Source organism: Mesocricetus auratus, unplaced genomic scaffold (genome assembly GCF_017639785.1).
Source record: "Mesocricetus auratus isolate SY011 unplaced genomic scaffold, BCM_Maur_2.0 Super-Scaffold_100055, whole genome shotgun sequence".
Lineage (NCBI taxonomy): Eukaryota > Metazoa > Chordata > Mammalia > Rodentia > Cricetidae > Mesocricetus > Mesocricetus auratus.
Genome location: NW_024429232.1, coordinates 1,906,123 through 1,926,482, shown reverse-complemented (window position 1 = coordinate 1,926,482; position 20,360 = coordinate 1,906,123). Strand labels below are relative to the sequence as shown.

The window sequence follows — 20,360 nt, the reverse complement described above, 5'->3', positions numbered from 1 at the left end:
GTTGACCTCTGGCTAAAATGGCCTCTGGGCTCTGAGCATCTCACCTGCAGTCCAACTTGAACTTTATGTAAGGTTGAGCACGGTCTACATCTCTGTAGATCAAAGAAGCCACTGCCCCAATGTAGCTGCTGAGCTCCTGGAATGAATATAAGGCTGCCAAAGAAATGAAACTTTCGTTTTACTAAATTAAATATTGATAGATTTAAGTCTATCATAGATCTAAACTACTATGGGTGGCAGGGCTATTGTGTTGAACCGCCATAGTCCAATTCTTTCCAGAAGGTTCTGTCTGTGTTGTGATCCAACCCAGTTTTACTCTCCAGGGCCCCAGGAAGAAGGATTTAGAGACTTAAACCTACCACCTTCATGTTTATCTCAAGTGTCCTTTCCATCCCCCTGAGTAACTCATGAGCTACATTCAAACAAACATGAGACTCACCATTAGACCGACCCTGGAGAATGTAGTTGCTAAGCATAGATGGAGGCTCAAAGGGCCCTACATGAGACAGTAGCCCTGGATTTCACACCATCCTGGTCCCATATATTCTCTCTGGGCCTACAGGTCAGACCTAGTGGCCTGGAAGGTCCACCACAGTTCCCAAGTTCAATTTGCTTTCGTTAAAACCCTCCTAAGTAGAGAGGACTGGTCTTGGGCAGCATTTCTCTGGACTCGGGGTAACATGTGGGACCAAGATGAGAACAGGACGGGATGAGACAAAGCTTCCAGGGCCACCAGAATCCAAGAACAAGCCTATTCTGGTTAAGGAGGAGAGACCTTCCCATCTCTAGGCATTGGCTGGGGCAGAGAGATGTGGAAGATACTGTGAACTGGGCCCACACAGAGAGCCTAGGAAGTGGGTGGCCAGAGATTCGGGGAGTCTGACAAGGAGAAAGGTAAGGGGACAGGCACAGGAATATGAAGTGATAAGGTGACACACTCTCTACTCCCACAGGAGCTCATGAGTCATCTTGCAATGGCAGAGTTGACTGACCTCATCTGGACAGCTGTTGATGGTTTGGGCTCTACCAGCTCTTCTTGGGTGCAGGCAGCTGCCAATATGCTTTTCCTTGCCATCCAGGAACACGGGGACAACCTGGCAACAGTGAGGGGTTGGGGCCCCACCCAGGACCAGGGAGGAGAGGGGCAGAGTTGAGGACTAGGCAGCAGGCAGCAATCTAGGGACCTTCTCTGGACCAGGATGGAAAATACTGGGATCCCACTAAGGCAGCAGACAACCCAGTTAGTGGAGAGATGGAAGGGGGATGGATGGGGGGTAGAAGAGGGATGGATCAATAGATGGATGGACAGACAGACAGACGGACGGACGGACAGACCGATAGATAAATGGATGAATGGGTGGGTGGATGGATGAATGGATGGATAAGTGGATGTATATGTTGACACGGGGACAACTCAAGGGAGCCCTTGTGGCCCTGGTGACAATTGCAGGGTTATGAGGTAAATGTACATTGATTAAGTACAGCTATGGACCAAAGAGGAATGCGGTGACACAGGAAAAAGCAGGCCAGAACTTCCAGAGCTTGTGGTCTGATGGGGTGACAACGTACAAACAGGGGTGGACAGAGCAGCTTAGTAGGTGCAGAGAGAGAGAGAGAGCAATGAACCCTTTGGGGTGAGAAGGGCGACCCAGCCGGGGATAGCCAATGCAAACTTCTCCCAACACCTTCCCTTCAGGTCAGATGTGCAGAGTAGGGGCTTCCCCATCAGACCCCTCCCACTACTGCCTACCCCTGAACAGGTTGGTAAAATGGGCCAGGCCATCCACCACCACCTCTGTGCCATCCAAATGCCCCAAGCCAAGGACAGTGCACTGCGTGCCATCACCCTGCTGGCCCGGAACCACATCCCAGAGCTGGTGGCTGCCTTCCTAGACTTTTCCACTACCATGGACAGGTACCTAGCCCTACCCTCCTCACTAAACTAACTTCCATCCTCGCCCAAGTCAGGGTCACAGCCCACTGGACCCCCGGGTCTAGGGGATAGATCAGGGTTCTCTTTGCTGTTCATGTCCCTTCTACCTGAAATCCTACCTCTGGTCCCATACCCTCAATCCAGAGTGCCCACCATTCACCCACCATTCCTTGTACAAGTCACCCCTCACTTCTTGATAGTGTAGCATCTGCTCAGATAGACTCCACTTTCTCAGACCCTTTACAAAGTAGAATTCCCCTCTGCCCCTCACTTCTGATTGGATCTCTCACTCCCTCCAAAATCCACCATGCCTCTACCTGGTAGGACCAGCCTACCTCCTCACCCTCCCACCCCTCCACCCCACCCCAACTCCCCCACCCCATCCCCCACCCCCGTCCTCACCCGGTTCCTGCTTCCCAGGTCGGTTCCACCGATCAGTCCCACCTTGCGTACCAAGGTCCTTGTCCTGGGTGCCGACTTTGCCACACACTGCTCTGGGAACTCTGGAAGCCTGTGAGAGCTCTTCCAGAGCCTAGAGTCTTCTCCAGGGAGAATTCTCACCTCAGCAAGGAGGTGTCCTGTTTCCATTAGCAAGTTGCCTTCAAATGCCATTGCTGCTCTCTCATCTCTCTGGACTTTCTGGTTCCTTTAAGATGTTGTTAATGTTGCCTAGGTCCTCGAAAGAAAAGAACGTTTCTATCATCTCATTGTGCAGTTTAATATATTTGCCAGCAGAGGACAGCTTGTTGGAGTCAGTTCTCTCCTCTGTATTAATCCTGGAGCTAGCACACGTCAGGCTTGTGGGCAAGCACTTTCCCTGCCGAGCCCTATCGATGGCCCGGGTTTTACCTCCCTTGTAAGTAACTTGGTCATGTTGCCTGGATGATGTTTTTTCTCTCTTGGAAACCTAGGTTTTTCACTAGGTGAGGTATTCCAGCCTAATATTTCCAAGCAGCTGATGCATCTTTGATTATGTCACCAAGCCTTTTCGTTCTTATTTCTGGGGTGTTTACTTGACTGTGTTTAAATACGGTCTCTGCCCACGTCATAGTCTCTGGTGACATGCTACTCTTCACCTCCTTCATGGTCATGCCTGCTGATGTTCCTGGCTTCTCCCTAACTCACCGTCCTCTCCATGTCGCTCTTCTGCCTTGTCTGAGTGTCCCTTACTAAATGTTCATCTGAGTCGTACCTCTCTGAGCTTTTCTATGTGTGTGATACACACATGTGGTGTGTGTGTGTGTGTGTGTGTGTGTGTGCTCGCCTGTGTGCACGCACATGCCTGTGGAGGCTAGAAGCCAACACTGAGTCTTCTTCAGTCTCCTACAGCTTTCTCTGAGGCAGGGTCTCACACTTAGAACCAGAGTTCACTGACATGGCTAGCCTCTGCCTTCCAAGGACTGGAATTACAAGTGAGCTGCCACACCCACCTGGCATTTATGTGGGTTCTGGGTCTCTGAACTCTGGTCCTTACACTTGTAAAGCAGGCTCTGTTGTGCCCAAGTTGCAAAGATCCCCAGAGACCATCAGGAAGACAGACCCACCAAACTTCAAAGGCAAGGTTTTAATTGTTCATCCAACCATGACAGGGACCCCGTCTAGCAAGCTGACTCAGCAGCCTCCAGAGGGAGTGAAGTTCCCTGTCTACTGTTAGGTTTTAAAGACAAAAGTTACAGGTACGGGTTGGTTTCTGGTTGGTTGACATTTGGGAACAATTAGAAGAATTTCTCAAAGCCATATTTTGGCATGAAATACCTGTGTACCAATTATTTTCATTGGTCAGTGCTGAAAGAGGAAATTCTGTGGTTTTAATGGCATTGTCTTGTTACTTGCAGGTGGTCTGTTGTACATAGATACCAATAGTTTTCAGAACTATATCCTGGAGACTACAGGGTAGGTTTTGGTCTCCCCTATAGTTTCTTTTGTGGCCAAACAGTTCCCAGAAACCAAGTATCTAGGAGACTGGGGTGAGGAGGTCTGGAATGTCTTTGTGTTCAGTTTTGGCCCTAGACTCCAGGAGGCCAGAGGATCTGGAGTTTCCTTGTGCCAGAGGCCTATGAGTCTTTCCTGTAGCCTGTCATGGCTTCTAAAGCAGGGGCTGAGTGAGGGTCTGGCCCCTTCATTTCTAAATTACTAGAAGTGAAGCCTTTGAGTTTAGTTTACCCCTTTCAGCTCTTGAAAGTCTGACTGGCTTGCTTGCTTGCTTGTTTTTAAGACAAGTCTTGCCAGGCTAGCCTTGAACTTATCCTCCTCTGTCTCAGTCCTTGAGTTCTAGGATTGTTGTGCCCAAATTCTGAATTCCAAAATCACCAAGAGACCCGTTCTGATGCAAAAACAAAAGGCAGGTGCTGTGCTCTGCACGTCACTGTTAGACCACTTTTACCATAAAGCACCCCAGAGCCCGTCAGCTAACTTCTGATTGGTTCCTTGCCACGTGGAGGGTGTCTGACATCATAGTGACTAGAGCAGCTCCTGCAAGGTCAGAAACTAAGCACACACGCTGAGTCAGGGGCCTTTGTCTTGCTGGGTCTTTCTGCAGCCTGTCATGGCTGCTAAAGCAGGGGGCTGGGTGAGGTTTGGTCCCTTTGGGATAACCTAGCTGAGGTCATTGTTTTATTCTTTCTCTCCCCCCCCTCTTTTTTTTTTTTTTTTTGGTTTTTCCGAGACAGGGTTTCTCTGCGGCTTTGGAGGCTGTCCTGGAACTCACTTTGTAGACCAGGCTGGCTTCGAACTCACAGAGATCCACCTGCCTCTGCCTCCCAAGTGCTGGGATTAAAGGTGTGCGTCACCAACGCCCGGCCTCCCCCCCTTTTTTTTCTAATTCCTTTCAGGCCATACTGAAGAGTTGTCCTTTCTTGAGCATCTTCCAGGTGACTGATCTTGTAAGCACTTGCCATGGAGTGGGTCCAGGATTCTGCTGTAGTACCAACACTCTGTTGACTCATAGCGTCTAGTTTTTGCAACAAACTGTAGAGCTATTTGTCTCGGCCGGTGTTTTATTGCTGTGAAGAGACATCATAACCAAGACGACTATTATAAAAGAAAGGGGCTGGCTTACAGTTTCAGAGGGTTAGTCGATCCATTATCAGCATGGTGGGAGCATGGCGGCAAGCAAAAGTGGTACTGGAAAAGTAGCCGGGAGCTACCCCCTGATCCGCAGGGAGCTACCCCCTGTTCCGCAGGGAGCTACCCCCTGATCCGCAGGTCAAGAGAGAAACTGACTTTGGGCCTGGCTTGGACTTTTGAAACCTCAGAGCCCACTCCCAGTGACACACCTCCTCCAACAAGGACACACCTCCTAATCCTTCTCGAGTAGTGTCACCCCCTGAGGACCAAGCATTCAAACATGTGAGCCTGTGGGGGCCACTCCTATCAAACCACCACACTGTTCATGTTGGAGCTGCTGGGGTGTTTCATGGCAAGTTTCGTGGCTCCGTCTTCTGTCGGTGCAGCAAAAGCCGGGCCGTCTGGAAGACTGTGGGCCAGGTGGTAGGCAGTGTACATGCCCTCTAGGTCTTCTTTTCTTCCTCGGACCTCCTCCTCCTCCTCCCCTCTCCCTTTTCCCTCTCAAAGCTGTACATTTGAAGATGACAAACTGATTAACTCCCTCCCCGTGTCCTCCGGGCACTAAATGAGAGGCAATGATGAGGAGTAAGACAAACGTAACACAGACAGACGGCAGACAACGTAAGCAGTGCTGGTGATGAAGGGAGGTGCTCTGACCTCCCTGAGCAATCTCTCCTTTGGTGTATTTTAAGACTTCAAGGGGATTAATCTTACTGAAGGTGGCTTTGACCTAGTCTGAGCCCTGTGTCCACTTCCCAAAAGTTTCTCTTATCTTCCTTTTATCTGCCTGTCACAGAGCCTCGAGGTAGCAGGTGGAGCTTGCACAGGAGGGCTGGTGTCTGTGCTGTCTGCACTTTCTGGGAAAGTGCAGGTCCCAGCGAGCAGCACCTTTTCCCTGATGCCTAGCAGTTTACAGTTCCATCCCACTGCTGGAATTTATACCTTGCTTCCTCAGTCCCAAGCACTGTCCCCATGAGTACCTTTACAGAGCCTGCGTGTGTTGCACACCAGTGGAGCCTCGAATGGCTGGATTTATCTGGATTTGCATCAGCTTCTACCAGTCGCCTGGTCATTTGTGATGGTTTTAAACATAAAAGTCCCTGCCTGACCATTTGGGGGCTGCATTGGTGGTGGGAATTTAGACATCTAAATAGGATTTATGGTTCAGATTCCCAGGACAGCACCCTCTTCCTACCCAGAGTGCTAAAGCGGGGTACCAGGGAGCTTTTTTCTACAGGGCAGAGATCTGTTTGTTAATTGATATCTTCCCTAAGCTATGCACATAATTATATGTAAAGATCACCTATTAGGTGCCCATCATGGACAACCTTTCTTTAAAAAAAAAAAACGGCATGTCATAGCTAGATATGCGTGTGACACTTAGAATCCCAGCACTCAAGAGGCTGAGACAGGAGGATTACAACTTTAAGGAGAGTCTATGTGTAGACCCTGTCTCAGAAGGAAACAAACAAATAGCCACCTTGCCTCAGGAGGGAGGAACGTCAGGAATGGTAAGACAGGATTTCCTCCTTCTCCAAGTTCAAAGACAGCCAGATCTGTGTAGCAATTTCCAGACCCGCCAGGGAGACAAGAAAGACCATCCCAACCATGCAGTGTGTGCTGAAAGGCAAACAGCCATGCAAACTGGACTCTTGCAATGTCTTTCTTCTTACCTGGCTTTGCCTCTGGCTCCATACAGCTCCCTCCTCTTTACGACTCTGTGGTGCTGACGGTATGAATGCCAAGGGCTCTCTCTCTTCACTATAGGTGAAACATTAATTATTTCCCATTGGAGACCTTGACTAACAGTGTGTCTGTGAACTTGCTTGTGTGCCCTAACACACTTGAAAACTGGGCTCCCCGTGTGCATGCGTGCATGCGTGTCCGTCCACTCCAGGGACAGAAAGCTCTTCTCTGAGCATCCCTCTTGGTTCACACCTTCACTGATGCTCTGCGCCTGTGTTTCAGTTAGTCATCTAGTTTGTCCAATTTGGTGGGTGCTGGTCATCTTATAATCTTCATTATTACTTCCATGATTGAGCTTGACTTGACACCTTCCTGTTTCTTTTTTCTTTGTGTGTGTGTGTGTGTGTGTGTGTGTGTGTGTGTGTGTGTATACAAAAGAGTGTGCGCATATTCCCATGGGCACATATGTGGATGAACGTGAATGTGGAGTCACCTTTAATCACTCTTCCGCCTTATTTACTGAAGCAGCATCTTCTCAGTCAAGCCAAAAGCTCACTGGCATGACTAATTTCATTAGCCAGCTTACTCTGGGGACCTTCTGTCTCAGCCTTTGGGGGCTGGAATGACTGATGGATCAACCACACCCACCTGGCATCTCTGTGGTTTCTGGGGACCAAAATTCTGGTCCTCACACTTGCCTGGCAAGCATTTAACTACCAAGTCACCTGCTGTCTTCCATTTTTTTTCTTGACGTTTGGCAGCGAGCCTATGAAAAGGGCCTGCCTAGTTTTCCCCTGGATGTCCCTCTCTTAAGATACAACATGAGAATCTTTCCTAGAAGCTGGGCACGGTCTCTTCTTGCCTGTGATGTTAGGAGTATCGTCTGCCATGCAGCCGCCGCTTTGCCACCCCTACCTCGTCCTTTCGTGAGCGGGTACCAATTCACTGTCCTCGTGCTCTGACATCTTTTTTGTTTGTTTGTTTGTTTTGTTTTTGTTGGATAGGGTTTCTCTGTGTTGCCCTAACTGTCCTGGAACTCACACTGTAGACCAGGCTGGCCTCAAACTCAGAGATCCACCTGTCTCTGCCTCTCAAGTGGGACTAAATGTGGGCACCACCACGCCCAGCTATGTACTGTTTTCTAAGGGCCCCTTGTTGGCCTTTAAGTTGACCACTCCAGCCCTTCCAGAGTGACTCATGTATAATGCAGATATGGTCCCAGAATCGCTGGTTCACCCCTCTCCCTGCTCAGCACTTCTCACAAATCAAGCACCTCCTGTCCTCAAAGGACTCTACTTCTCCATCCTCAGGCCAACACTCAGCATCCTAATTGTGATAGCTTTGTAGCAATTGACCTTTACAGAGCCTCCCCTCTGACTTTCCAAGAACCATCTCCTCTACTCTTGGCCCTTTGCATTTCCACAGAACTCTTAGAGCTGGGTGTGCAAATGCCTTTTTTCTCTTCTGCCTCTGATGGCTGCTTTTACTTGAAAGTTCAGAAGCACCAAGGAAGGGGCCAGAGAGATTTGCTGGTTTTTTGGAGGACCACAGTTTGGCTTCCAGCACTGGTGTTGAGTGGCTCACAACAACCCCAGTTCCAGGACACCTGACACCTTCTTCTGGAACTCCTTGAGCACTCAATGGCATGTGCATAGTCACAGATACATACACTCACACGCGTGCACACTGGAACAGAATTTGAGTCCACACACTGCCTGGTTTTTAGACTGATCTAACTCTAGCCTAGACAAACGAGTTCCTTCTGTTGGTATTGCAGCTTTGCCTTTTAATATTTCCATATTTTTGTTTCAGACTTGTCTGTTTCTTTACTTATTTTAGTGTTTGTGTGCGCATGCACGTGTGCATGCGTGCGTGTGTGTGTGTGTGTGTGTGTGTGTGTGCGCGCGCGCTCGCGCGCATGTAGGTACCTGTCAAATCCAGAAAAGGGCATCTCATCACCTGATGCTGGAATTATGGGTGGCTGTGAGAGGTCCCATGTGGGTGCTAGGAACCCACCTTAGTTAATCTGTAAGAGCCAGGGCTCTTAACCATGGAGCCATCTCTCTAGCACCCAGACCTGACTATTGTAGACAGAATTTTATCAAGTTTGTCATAGCCAGACTTTGTCTTTGGTTGGTGTACATGTTCTATATGTACTACAACTGTCAATTGTGTTCGGGATTGACTGCTACCCCTACGCTTTCCATCAATGTGTTCGGAATTGATTTTGCTATCCTTACTCTTCCCATCAGTGTGCCCAGGATTGACTTTCCTATCCATACTCTTTCCAGACAAGTAAAGGATCTTCAAAGTCCTCATGTGAACTGCTACGGCCTGTGTTAATGCCTAGACTATCTCCTGGGTATTACACCATCCAAGTTTCCTTTATGCTAAAACACATGTCATAACTTCATTCTTACAGCTGGGCAGTGTTCCCTTGTGTGTGCTCTATGGTGGGTGTGTGCATGTCATTGTGTTTCCGTGTGTGTACTCTATGGTGGGTGTGCATGTCATTGTGCTTCTGTGTGTGTACTCTATGGTGGGTGTGTATGTCACTGTGTTTCTGTGTGTGTACTCTATGGTGGGTGTGTATGTCATTGTGTTTCCCTGTGTGTGCTCTATGGTGGGTGTGTATGTCATTGTGTTTCCGTGTGTGTACTCTATGGTGGGTGTGTATGTCATTGTGTTTCCCTGTGTGTGCTCTATGGTGGGTGTGTATGTCATTGTGTTTCCGTGTGTGTACTCTATGGTGGGTGTGTGCATGTCATTGTGTTTCCCTGTGTGTGCTCTATGGTGGGTGTGTGTGTCATTGTGTTTCCGTGTGTGTGCTCTATGATGGGTGTGTGCATGTCATTGTGTTTCCCTGTGTGTGCTCTATGGTGGGTGTGCATGTCATTGTGTTTCTGTGTGTGTACTCTATGGTGGGTGTGTATGTCATTGTGTTTCCGTGTGTGTACTCTATGGTGGGTGTGCATGTCACTGTGTTTCCGTGTGTGTGCTCTATGATGGGTGTGTGCATGTCATTGTGTTTCCCTGTGTGTGCTCTATGGTGGGTGTGCATGTCATTGTGTTTCTGTGTGTGTACTCTATGGTGGGTGTGCATGTCATTGTTTTTCCCTGTGTGTGCTCTATGGTGGGTGTGTATGTCACTGTGTTTCCGTGTGTGTACTCTATGGTGGGTGTGTGTATGTCACTGTGTTTCCGTGTGTGTACTCTATGGTGGGTGTGTATGTCACTGTGTTTCCGTGTGTGTACTCTATGGTGGGTGTGTGTATGTCACTGTGTTTCCGTGTGTGTGCTCTATGGTGGGTGTGTATGTCACTGTGTTTCCGTGTGTGTACTCTATGGTGGGTGTGTATGTCATTGTGTTTCCCTGTGTGTACTCTATGGTGGGTGTGTATGTCACTGTGTTTCCGTGTGTGTACTCTATGGTGGGTGTGTATGTCACTGTGTTTCCGTGTGTGTACTCTATGGTGGGTGTGTGTATGTCACTGTGTTTCCGTGTGTGTGCTCTATGGTGGGTGTGTATGTCACTGTGTTTCCCTGTGTGTGCTCTATGGTGGGTGTGTATGTCACTGTGTTTCCCTGTGTGTGCTCTATGGTGGGTGTGTATGTCACTGTGTTTCCCTGTGTGTGCTCTATGGTGGGTGTGTATGTCATTGTGTTTCCCTGTGTGTGCTCTATGGTGGGTGTGTATGTCATTGTGTTTCCGTGTGTGTACTCTATGGTGGGTGTGTATGTCACTGTGTTTCCCTGTGTGTACTCTATGGTGGGTGTGTGTATGTCACTGTGTTTCCGTGTGTGTACTCTATGGTGGGTGTGTATGTCACTGTGTTTCCGTGTGTGTACTCTATGGTGGGTGTGTGTATGTCATTGTGTTTCCGTGTGTGTGCTCTATGGTGGGTGTGTATGTCACTGTGTTTCCGTGTGTGTACTCTATGGTGGGTGTGTATGTCATTGTGTTTCCGTGTGTGTACTCTATGGTGGGTGTGTATGTCATTGTGTTTCCGTGTGTGTGCTCTATGGTGGGTGTGTATGTCATTGTGTTTCCCTGTGTGTACTCTATGGTGGGTGTGCATGTCATTGTGTTTCCGTGTGTGTACTCTATGGTGGGTGTGTATGTCACTGTGTTTCCGTGTGTGTACTCTATGGTGGGTGTGTATGTCACTGTGTTTCCCTGTGTGTGCTCTATGGTGGGTGTGTATGTCATTGTGTTTCCGTGTGTGTACTCTATGGTGGGTGTGTATGTCATTGTGTTTCCGTGTGTGTGCTCTATGGTGGGTGTGTATGTCATTGTGTTTCCGTGTGTGTGCTCTATGGTGGGTGTGTATGTCACTGTGTTTCCGTGTGTGTGCTCTATGGTGGGTGTGTATGTCACTGTGTTTCCCTGTGTGTACTCTATAGTGGGTGTGTATGTCATTGTGTTTCCCTGTGTGTGCTCTATGGTGGGTGTGTATGTCACTGTGTTTCCCTGTGTGTACTCTATGGTGGGTGTGTATGTCACTGTGTTTCCCTGTGTGTACTCTATGGTGGGTGTGTATGTCATTGTGTTTCCCTGTGTGTACTCTATGGTGGGTGTGTATGTCATTGTGTTTCCGTGTGTGTACTCTATGGTGGGTGTGTATGTCACTGTGTTTCCCTGTGTGTGCTCTATGGTGGGTGTGTATGTCACTGTGTTTCCCTGTGTGTACTCTATGGTGGGTGTGTATGTCACTGTGTTTCCCTGTGTGTACTCTATGGTGGGTGTGTATGTCACTGTGTTTCCCTGTGTGTGCTCTATGGTGGGTGTGTGCATGTCATTGTGTTTCCGTGTGTGTGCTCTATGGTGGGTGTGTGCATGTCATTGTGTTTCCGTGTGTGTGCTCTATGGTGGGTGTGTGCATGTCATTGTGTTTCCGTGTGTGTACTCTATGGTGGGTGTGTGCATGTCATTGTGTTTCCGTGTGTGTACTCTATGGTGGGTGTGTGCATGTCATTGTGTTTCCGTGTGTGTGCTCTATGGTGGGTGTGTATGTCACTGTGTTTCCGTGTGTGTGCTCTATGGTGGGTGTGTATGTCATTGTGTTTCCCTGTGTGTACTCTATGGTGGGTGTGTATGTCATTGTGTTTCCGTGTGTGTGCTCTATGGTGGGTGTGTATGTCATTGTGTTTCCGTGTGTGTGCTCTATGGTGGGTGTGTGCATGTCATTGTGTTTCCCTGTGTGTGTGCTCTATGGTGGGTGTGTATGTCACTGTGTTTCCGTGTGTGTGCTCTATGGTGGGTGTGCATGTCATTGTGTTTCCCTGTGTGTGCTCTATGGTGGGTGTGTATGTCATTGTGCTTCTGTGTGTGTACTCTATGGTGGGTGTGTGTGTGTCACTGTGTTTCCGTGTGTGTACTCTATGGTGGGTGTGTGTGTCACTGTGTTTCCGTGTGTGTACTCTATGGTAGGTGTGTATGTCACTGTGTTTCCGTGTGTGTACTCTATGGTGGGTGTGTATGTCACTGTGTTTCCCTGTGTGTACTCTATGGTGGGTGTGTATGTCATTGTGTTTCCGTGTGTGTGCTCTATGGTGGGTGTGTATGTCACTGTGTTTCCGTGTGTGTACTCTATGGTGGGTGTCTATGTCATTGTGTTTCCGTGTGTGTACTCTATGGTGGGTGTGTATGTCACTGTGTTTCCGTGTGTGTACTCTATGGTGGGTGTGTGTATGTCATTGTGCTTCTGTGTGTGTGCTCTATGGTGGGTGTGTGTATGTCATTGTGTTTCCGTGTGTGTACTCTATGGTGGGTGTGTATGTCATTGTGTTTCCCTGTGTGTGCTCTATGGTGGGTGTGTATGTCACTGTGTTTCCCTGTGTGTACTCTATGGTGGGTGTGTATGTCACTGTGTTTCCGTGTGTGTGCTCTATGGTGGGTGTGTATGTCATTGTGTTTCCGTGTGTGTACTCTATGGTGGGTGTGTCTATGTCATTGTGTTTCCCTGTGTGTGCTCTATGGTGGGTGTGTATGTCATTGTGTTTCCCTGTGTGTGCTCTATGGTGGGTGTGTATGTCATTGTGTTTCCCTGTGTGTACTCTATGGTGGGTGTGTATGTCATTGTGTTTCCCTGTGTGTGCTCTATGGTGGGTGTGTATGTCACTGTGTTTCCCTGTGTGTACTCTATGGTGGGTGTGCATGTCATTGTGTTTCCGTGTGTGTACTCTATGGTGGGTGTGCATGTCATTGTGTTTCCGTGTGTGTGCTCTATGGTGGGTGTGTATGTCACTGTGTTTCCCTGTGTGTACTCTATGGTGGGTGTGTATGTCATTGTGTTTCCGTGTGTGTACTCTATGGTGGGTGTGCATGTCATTGTGTTTCCGTGTGTGTGCTCTATGGTGGGTGTGCATGTCATTGTGCTTCTGTGTGTGCTCTATGGTGGGTGTGTATGTCACTGTGTTTCCCTGTGTGTACTCTATGGTGGGTGTGCATGTCATTGTGCTTCTGTGTGTACTCTATGGTGGGTGTGCATGTCATTGTGTTTCCGTGTGTGTGCTCTATGGTGGGTGTGCATGTCATTGTGCTTCTGTGTGTGCTCTATGGTGGGTGTGTATGTCACTGTGTTTCCGTGTGTGTACTCTATGGTGGGTGTGTGTATGTCATTGTGCTTCTGTGTGTGTACTCTATGGTGGGTGTGTATGTCACTGTGTTTCCGTGTGTGTGCTCTATGGTGGGTGTGTATGTCACTGTGTTTCCGTGTGTGTACTCTATGGTGGGTGTGTATGTCATTGTGTTTCCCTGTGTGTACTCTATGGTGGGTGTGTATGTCACTGTGTTTCCGTGTGTGTACTCTATGGTGGGTGTGTATGTCATTGTGTTTCCGTGTGTGTGCTCTATGGTGGGTGTGTATGTCACTGTGTTTCCGTGTGTGTGCTCTATGGTGGGTGTGTATGTCACTGTGTTTCCCTGTGTGTACTCTATGATGGGTGTGTATGTCATTGTGTTTCCCTGTGTGTGCTCTATGGTGGGTGTGTATGTCATTGTGTTTCCCTGTGTGTGCTCTATGGTGGGTGTGTATGTCACTGTGTTTCCTTGTGTGTGCTCTATGGTGGGTGTGTATGTCACTGTGTTTCCGTGTGTGTACTCTATGGTGGGTGTGTGTATGTCATTGTGTTTCCCTGTGTGTGCTCTATGGTGGGTGTGTATGTCATTGTGTTTCCCTGTGTGTGTACTCTATGGTGGGTGTGTATGTCACTGTGTTTCCGTGTGTGTACTCTATGGTGGGTGTGTATGTCACTGTGTTTCCGTGTGTGTACTCTATGGTAGGTGTGTGTATGTCATTGTGTTTCCGTGTGTGTACTCTATGGTGGGTGTGTATGTCACTGTGTTTCCCTGTGTGTGCTCTATGGTGGGTGTGTATGTCATTGTGTTTCCCTGTGTGTGCTCTATGGTGGGTGTGTATGTCATTGTGTTTCCCTGTGTGTACTCTATGGTGGGTGTGTATGTCATTGTGTTTCCGTGTGTGTACTCTATGGTGGGTGTGTGTATGTCATTGTGCTTCTGTGTGTGTACTCTATGGTGGGTGTGTATGTCACTGTGTTTCCGTGTGTGTGCTCTATGGTGGGTGTGTATGTCACTGTGTTTCCCTGTGTGTACTCTATGGTGGGTGTGTATGTCATTGTGTTTCCGTGTGTGTACTCTATGGTGGGTGTGTATGTCACTGTGTTTCCCTGTGTGTGCTCTATGGTGGGTGTGTATGTCATTGTGTTTCCGTGTGTGTACTCTATGGTGGGTGTGTATGTCACTGTGTTTCCGTGTGTGTGCTCTATGGTGGGTGTGTATGTCATTGTGTTTCCGTGTGTGTGCTCTATGGTGGGTGTGTGCATGTCATTGTGTTTCCGTGTGTGTACTCTATGGTGGGTGTGTGCATGTCATTGTGTTTCCGTGTGTGTACTCTATGGTGGGTGTGTGCATGTCATTGTGTTTCCGTGTGTGTGCTCTATGATGGGTGTGTGTATGTCATTGTGTTTCCCTGTGTGTACTCTATGGTGGGTGTGTATGTCACTGTGTTTCCCTGTGTGTGCTCTATGGTGGGTGTGTGTGTCATTGTGTTTCCCTGTGTGTGCTCTATGGTGGGTGTGTATGTCACTGTGTTTCCCTGTGTGTACTCTATGGTGGGTGTGTATGTCATTGTGTTTCCGTGTGTGTACTCTATGGTGGGTGTGTATGTCACTGTGTTTCCCTGTGTGTGCTCTATGGTGGGTGTGTGTGTCATTGTGTTTCCCTGTGTGTACTCTATGGTGGGTGTGTATGTCATTGTGTTTCCGTGTGTGTACTCTATGGTGGGTGTGTATGTCACTGTGTTTCCGTGTGTGTACTCTATGGTGGGTGTGTGTATGTCACTGTGTTCCCGTGCCACATTTGGCTCACTAGTTCATCTGTTGATGGATACCTAGGTGGTCTACACCTCTTTTCTGCATGAGTAATTTGCTGTCAACACTGGCAAACAAGAATTCTGCCCTCTGCATCCACTGCTCCCTCATCCCCAGAGCCAGAATATTTCTTCAAAAACACTATGCCTATGCTGACCACACACAGGCTCATCCTTACTCCCCGGGTGGTGCAGATAATGACTGCTTGCGTGGGATCTGCCTCATATTAGGTAGTTCATATAATGGAGATGGCAGTTAAAAAGTGCATGTAGGGTATATGCAGAGGTCACCATGTCATACAAGGGTTTATTTTGGTTTGGATTAGATTTTTGAGACTTTCGCCTAGAGCTCACTGTGGATCCCAGACTGTACTCACAGCCTTGCCATCCTCCTGTAGCAGTTCCCAGGTTCTGAAGCGACAGGCACAGGCCACCATGCCCAGCTGGGCGTACACAGGCTTTCTTTTTCACCAGCTCCTTGCTGACGTCGAGGGACAACTGTGTGTGTTTGACCTGCTCTCTGATTTCTGGGGTGCACACATCTAGTGAAGGTGCAAGGCTACGCGTCACATCCAAGCCCCAGAGGGACTGCTGCTTTACGCAGCGCGTGGATTCTGGTTTCTCCGCATCCTTGTCAAGGCTTATGCTGGCCGCTCCTGGCACCATGCCGGCACAGCGGGAGAGAAGTAATATGGACTGGTCCTGCTGGTGTCCACGTCTTCCGCGTGCTTCTTCCTTGTCTTTCTGAGGGGTGTCCCCGAGTCTGCTGGCTTGTGGATTCTGGCTGTGCGTCCTTTCTCTATTCCTCTCTGCCCCCATGCCTCCCAAGGCTGCTTAGCTCTGGAGCTCCCCACTGCAGCTGAAATAAAACAGCTTCTCGTGGCCGGGGAGGGGTGTGTCCCCACCTTGGTTAGCCAGTCGACTGTCAAGCTCTTATCTTGCAAATGCTTTCCCCATCGGCTCCTAGGTTTTCCTCCATCCTTTTCCCATTTCTCTTCCTTCTTGTCCTCAGCACTTATCATCTAACATATCTGTGTTTGTCACTAGGCTGTCACCCCTAAGACATCAAGAATTTTTGTCAGTTCTCAGTTCTACATGTCTTTCTCTCCTGAGCATTGCCTTCAAGGTGCTTGCGCCGTGGGGAGACAGCAACCCCAGGGAGCAGATTGAAAGTCTCACCCTCCAGGCTTTCAGACTCAAAAAGGGCTCTCTCCCTCTGGTTTCTTGAAATAGCCCCCTGTGGCCACACTGTAGAAGATTCCTAGAATCTTCTGTGCCCACCTAGCAAGAATCAGCTGGGACTGAGGTGATTTCCACGGGGCCTTAGAGGTGACTCCCCCATTGACATTTATGAGGCCACTCAAATATGTCCTTCCTGGTCTTGTCCCCCAAAAGCCCTTTCCATCCAACTCTAAAACCCAAAGGACACTAAGACAAGGCTCAGGGGACATCACAATTCCCTCTCAGGCCACCTCTTACCTAGCCTCCCTGCCCTGGGCCTCAGATGGCTGCAGGGACGGAGTCCAGATACCAGACAGGGCTATTATCTGAGCAAGCCTCTCTGCACGCCTCAGCGTCCACCTCCCAGCAACGTAAACACAGGGTCACCCTGTCCTTCCCTGGGGCCCTGGACCTCGAGCCTACCAGCCGCATCAAGCAGGCTTGAGCACGGCACTCACAGCACCCCCTCCATCCGCAGCCATGCCTTTCGCCTGTGGAGAGCCCTGGGAGCTGAACAGCCTGCAAGCCATTTGGTTCTTACTGTGCTGATAGCGTGGCTGCAGAAGAGGCCTCTGCCGTCTAGTGCCTGCGACGGCAGCTCCTGTCCGAAAGAGAAGCCTTACTTGCGTTCACTGGCTGTGAGTCTCTGACCCCATCCCTGGCAGGCAGCTGTGTGAGCACAGAGTCAGTATGCCAGGCTTCAGGGAGGAGGATTGAGACCCAGTCCACTCCCTATTTGGAGGAAGAGGAGGGGCATAGGGCAGTCCAACCCAAAGATTGAACCCACAGTCCTTGGCCCCAGGCGCAGTTCCCAATGACCTGGCTCAGGACTCTGAGCCCTCAGGAGGTAAGTCAGAAGGGTCTGCCTGTAGGACTGCTAAAAGACTGTAAGAGGCAGCCTCGGAGGGGAGGGGGGCCTCCAACAATGTACAAACAGAAGTCCAGTGTTTGGGGCTCAAAGCCATGCCCCATATTGTGATCATAGATTCTGGATGAGACGTCGAGTTAGCAGCAACACTGTCCTTGGGACCCTCTCTCCAGTTTTCTCCATTAGCCCACACTGTGTCTGCAGACCCTGGACCAGGACACCTGCTTGCTAGGTGGCCATGCCTACACCTCTCCCCTTTGTCTGGACTCTTGCAAGGCAGTAGTTGTGCCAAAGTCCATGTGGCACTTTCTTAGGCAGAGCCCTGGTCCCAAAGGCCCCTGTGGGTCGGCAGCACACAGCTGCCGACCCACACCCAGCACTCAGACACAGTGCTGAGAATATAGGAGGGCTTAGGTTGGGGTGCACTGGTTAAGGGAGCATCGTTGGGGAGCATGGGTTGGAATGCACCAGCTATAGAACATCAGCTAAAAGAGCACAGGTGGAGGAGCACCATTTGGGGAGCACCCAGGAGACTAGAGCAGCAGGTCCAGAGGCTCTGTTGGAGGCTGCACAGGTGACATAAGCCAGCACAGGTCAAACGGCATTGCCTGGACACTTAGACCTGGTCTTGAGCCATCAGAACATGGGGAGAGGTGTGTTTGAGTGTGGGTTTTGGCTAATCCCAGAACGTCAGATCCAAACTCGCCCGTCTCCAACAGGCCATGAACACAATTCACGAGCTACAGTTTGCGAGAGAGTTCAAGAAAGCCGTGCGGGATGCCTTTCCCCAGCTATTCCTGGCCCTTCTGGCCCAAATACACTATATCCTGGAGCTGAACCAACCCACAGAGCCTGAGCAGGAGCAGAAAGCCCAGGAAGCTGCCACGCCAAGCCCCCAGAGGTGAGCCCAGGACCTTACACACACCTATAGGAACCCAGGACTAAGTTAGCTTCCTGCCCAGCCAGGAAACAGCACACACACACACACACACACACACACACACACACACACACACACACACACTGGAGTTGGGGGTGGGGCTTAGATAGCAGATATTACCTTCTCTTCAGAGGTCAGAGGTCGGAAGTCTAAATTCAGAGGGTCTGCAGCCTTGTCCTTTATTTTTTTCCTTAGCTGTGTCTGTTCCCAGGATATGTCTGTAGCTTGAAGCTGCATGAGTTTAATCTCAGTCTCCAACATCCCATAATACTGTCCTCTGCCTGTGTCTAAATGCCCACTTCTTGTTAGGATACCAACAACTGAGTTTGAGTTGCCCTAATAACCTCCTCTTGACTGGAGGGCATCCGCACAGTTGGTGAAGGGTGATGGGGATTATCTCCAACACAACTTTCTAAAAGGGACAATTATAACAGTCATGATCCCAAATGTCATTCGTAGCTGGGATAGCAGCCAGCACAAATGATCTCAAAGACAGGTATGTGCCTATTTTCTTTGTCCCCTAGGCTACCTGGCCCCACAAACACTTATCAAACAGGGGCCCCTGAACACAGCTACCCAGTTATGGCACAGGGCACATCTTTTGGAGGGAAAAGGGGTTTAATATAGGGTATCTCTATGTAGCCCTGGCTGTCCTAGAACTCACTCTGTAAACCAGGCTGGCCTCGAAATCAGAGCTCCACCTGTCTGTGCCACCAACGCCCAGCAGGGCACCTCTTCTTGATCCATATGCTCCTTGCAAGGGCCCAGGACATAGACGTCCCCTCCCCACATCACACACATGGAGCAGCAGAGGTTCATGGTGGCTCGGACACTTCTGTAGCCAGGAGGCACTAACCTGGACCACAGACGATCATCCAACCCTCGCTCCTCATAGCCAATGCCGTGGCTGCCGGAGTGGACCGTGGACACTGTGTAATGTCATCAACCCACCTGACCAGGGTGTGAGGGACATTCTGTCCTGCCACAGTAGGGGCTTACTGAATTGGGCTTCCCCTTTGCACCTGATCATATTTCCCAAAATCCAATAAGCAAGTCTTCTAAACCCACCTGGGCTCACTCTTTCCATTTGTGTGTGTGATGATAGGCTTCATGCAATTTGTCAGTTTTAACAACTCTCCCCGAGGCACATCACAGGGAAAAAAAATGTCACTTCTCAGATTGCCTCTGAATTCCAATATGCACAAAATCTCTTTTTTATTCACATCAACCATGCAAAACGCATGAATCTTGCCTAATAAGCTAATAAAACATTCTCCTCCCAGAGCACAGCAAGAATGCAGAGACGACTGTCTCCTCCCTCTGCTTCTCTGCCAACCTCTTCCTGCAAATCCTGCTGCCCTCAAGGCTCACCTGAGCGTTCCCTGTCAAGGCCCCCATGGCCACCCTTATAATCAGCAACACCTCCCTCAGCCCCTACCCTGCCTTGGGCCCTCAGCATCTAACAACAAAGATCTCTGCTTCTTTTCTAGTTTGTTGCCCCCACCCCATGGGGTAGAAGGTTCTAGAAGACAGGGGAGTGTGTTTCCATGCCCCGTGGGTAGCTTTCCATCCACCTCAGCTCTTCTTTCCCCACTGGCCATCCTGTAGACAGATCCTAGGGGTAGTCCCAGCAGTCAAAGGCCCTGAAACACACCCTGAGGGGAACACACGAGCTCTAATTGGCCCAGACTCCTGAACCAATGGAAACATCCACGGTTCTGATTGACGCCTGAAGCTTGAACAAGACTTTGACCTCCCTCTCCAGAGGAAAGAACCATGGCTGGAGCTAACCTGCTTATGTGCCTGCTGACAAGCCACTCAGCAGGCACGTGTGCAGGGGTGACGGGGGAGTCAGTTCGGAAGCTGGCTGGCACTCTCTACGCCTCAGAGAGCAGGTGGCATCTGCGAGATGTGAGATGCAGCAGCTGTGTGGTCCTCAAAAAGGACAGCTGTGACATGAGGTGTGATGTCACGTGCTTGTCACGGGGGGCAGAAGGGTCATAAGCGTGGGGACAGCCTGGGGTATGCAGACAGTGTGTCTGGGGAGGGAGGAGCTATGAAATGTCCATGTGACCCAGCAATCCCTCTTCTGCTCTGGATTTGTACCTGAAAAAAAATTATTGAAAGCAGACACTCAGAAAAGCCTGGAAAACTTGCTGACAGACACTAATCACCGTGGCCGAAACTGGAAATGTGCCGAGTCAAGGGTAGATGGACAGATGGACGGACAGACAGAATGTGACCCATCCAAGCAAT

The 20,360-nt window shown here is 49.6% G+C and overlaps 1 protein-coding gene across 6 annotated transcripts in view; it reads left to right on the top strand.

The window, feature by feature from the left end:
* LOC101844510 (maestro heat-like repeat family member 5) overlaps window positions 1–20,360 on the top strand; it is a 76,980-nt gene that overhangs the window by 47,571 nt on the left and 9,049 nt on the right. For all 6 annotated transcript variants that reach the window (XM_040736302.1, XM_040736298.1, XM_040736299.1 and 3 more), the window contains exons 18-21: window positions 954–1,103; window positions 1,761–1,915; window positions 16,775–16,934; window positions 17,884–18,065. In XM_040736302.1, the coding sequence (XP_040592236.1) occupies window positions 954–1,103; window positions 1,761–1,915; window positions 16,775–16,934; window positions 17,884–18,065 (647 nt within the window). The remainder of the gene's footprint in view (window positions 1–953; window positions 1,104–1,760; window positions 1,916–16,774; window positions 16,935–17,883; window positions 18,066–20,360) is intronic.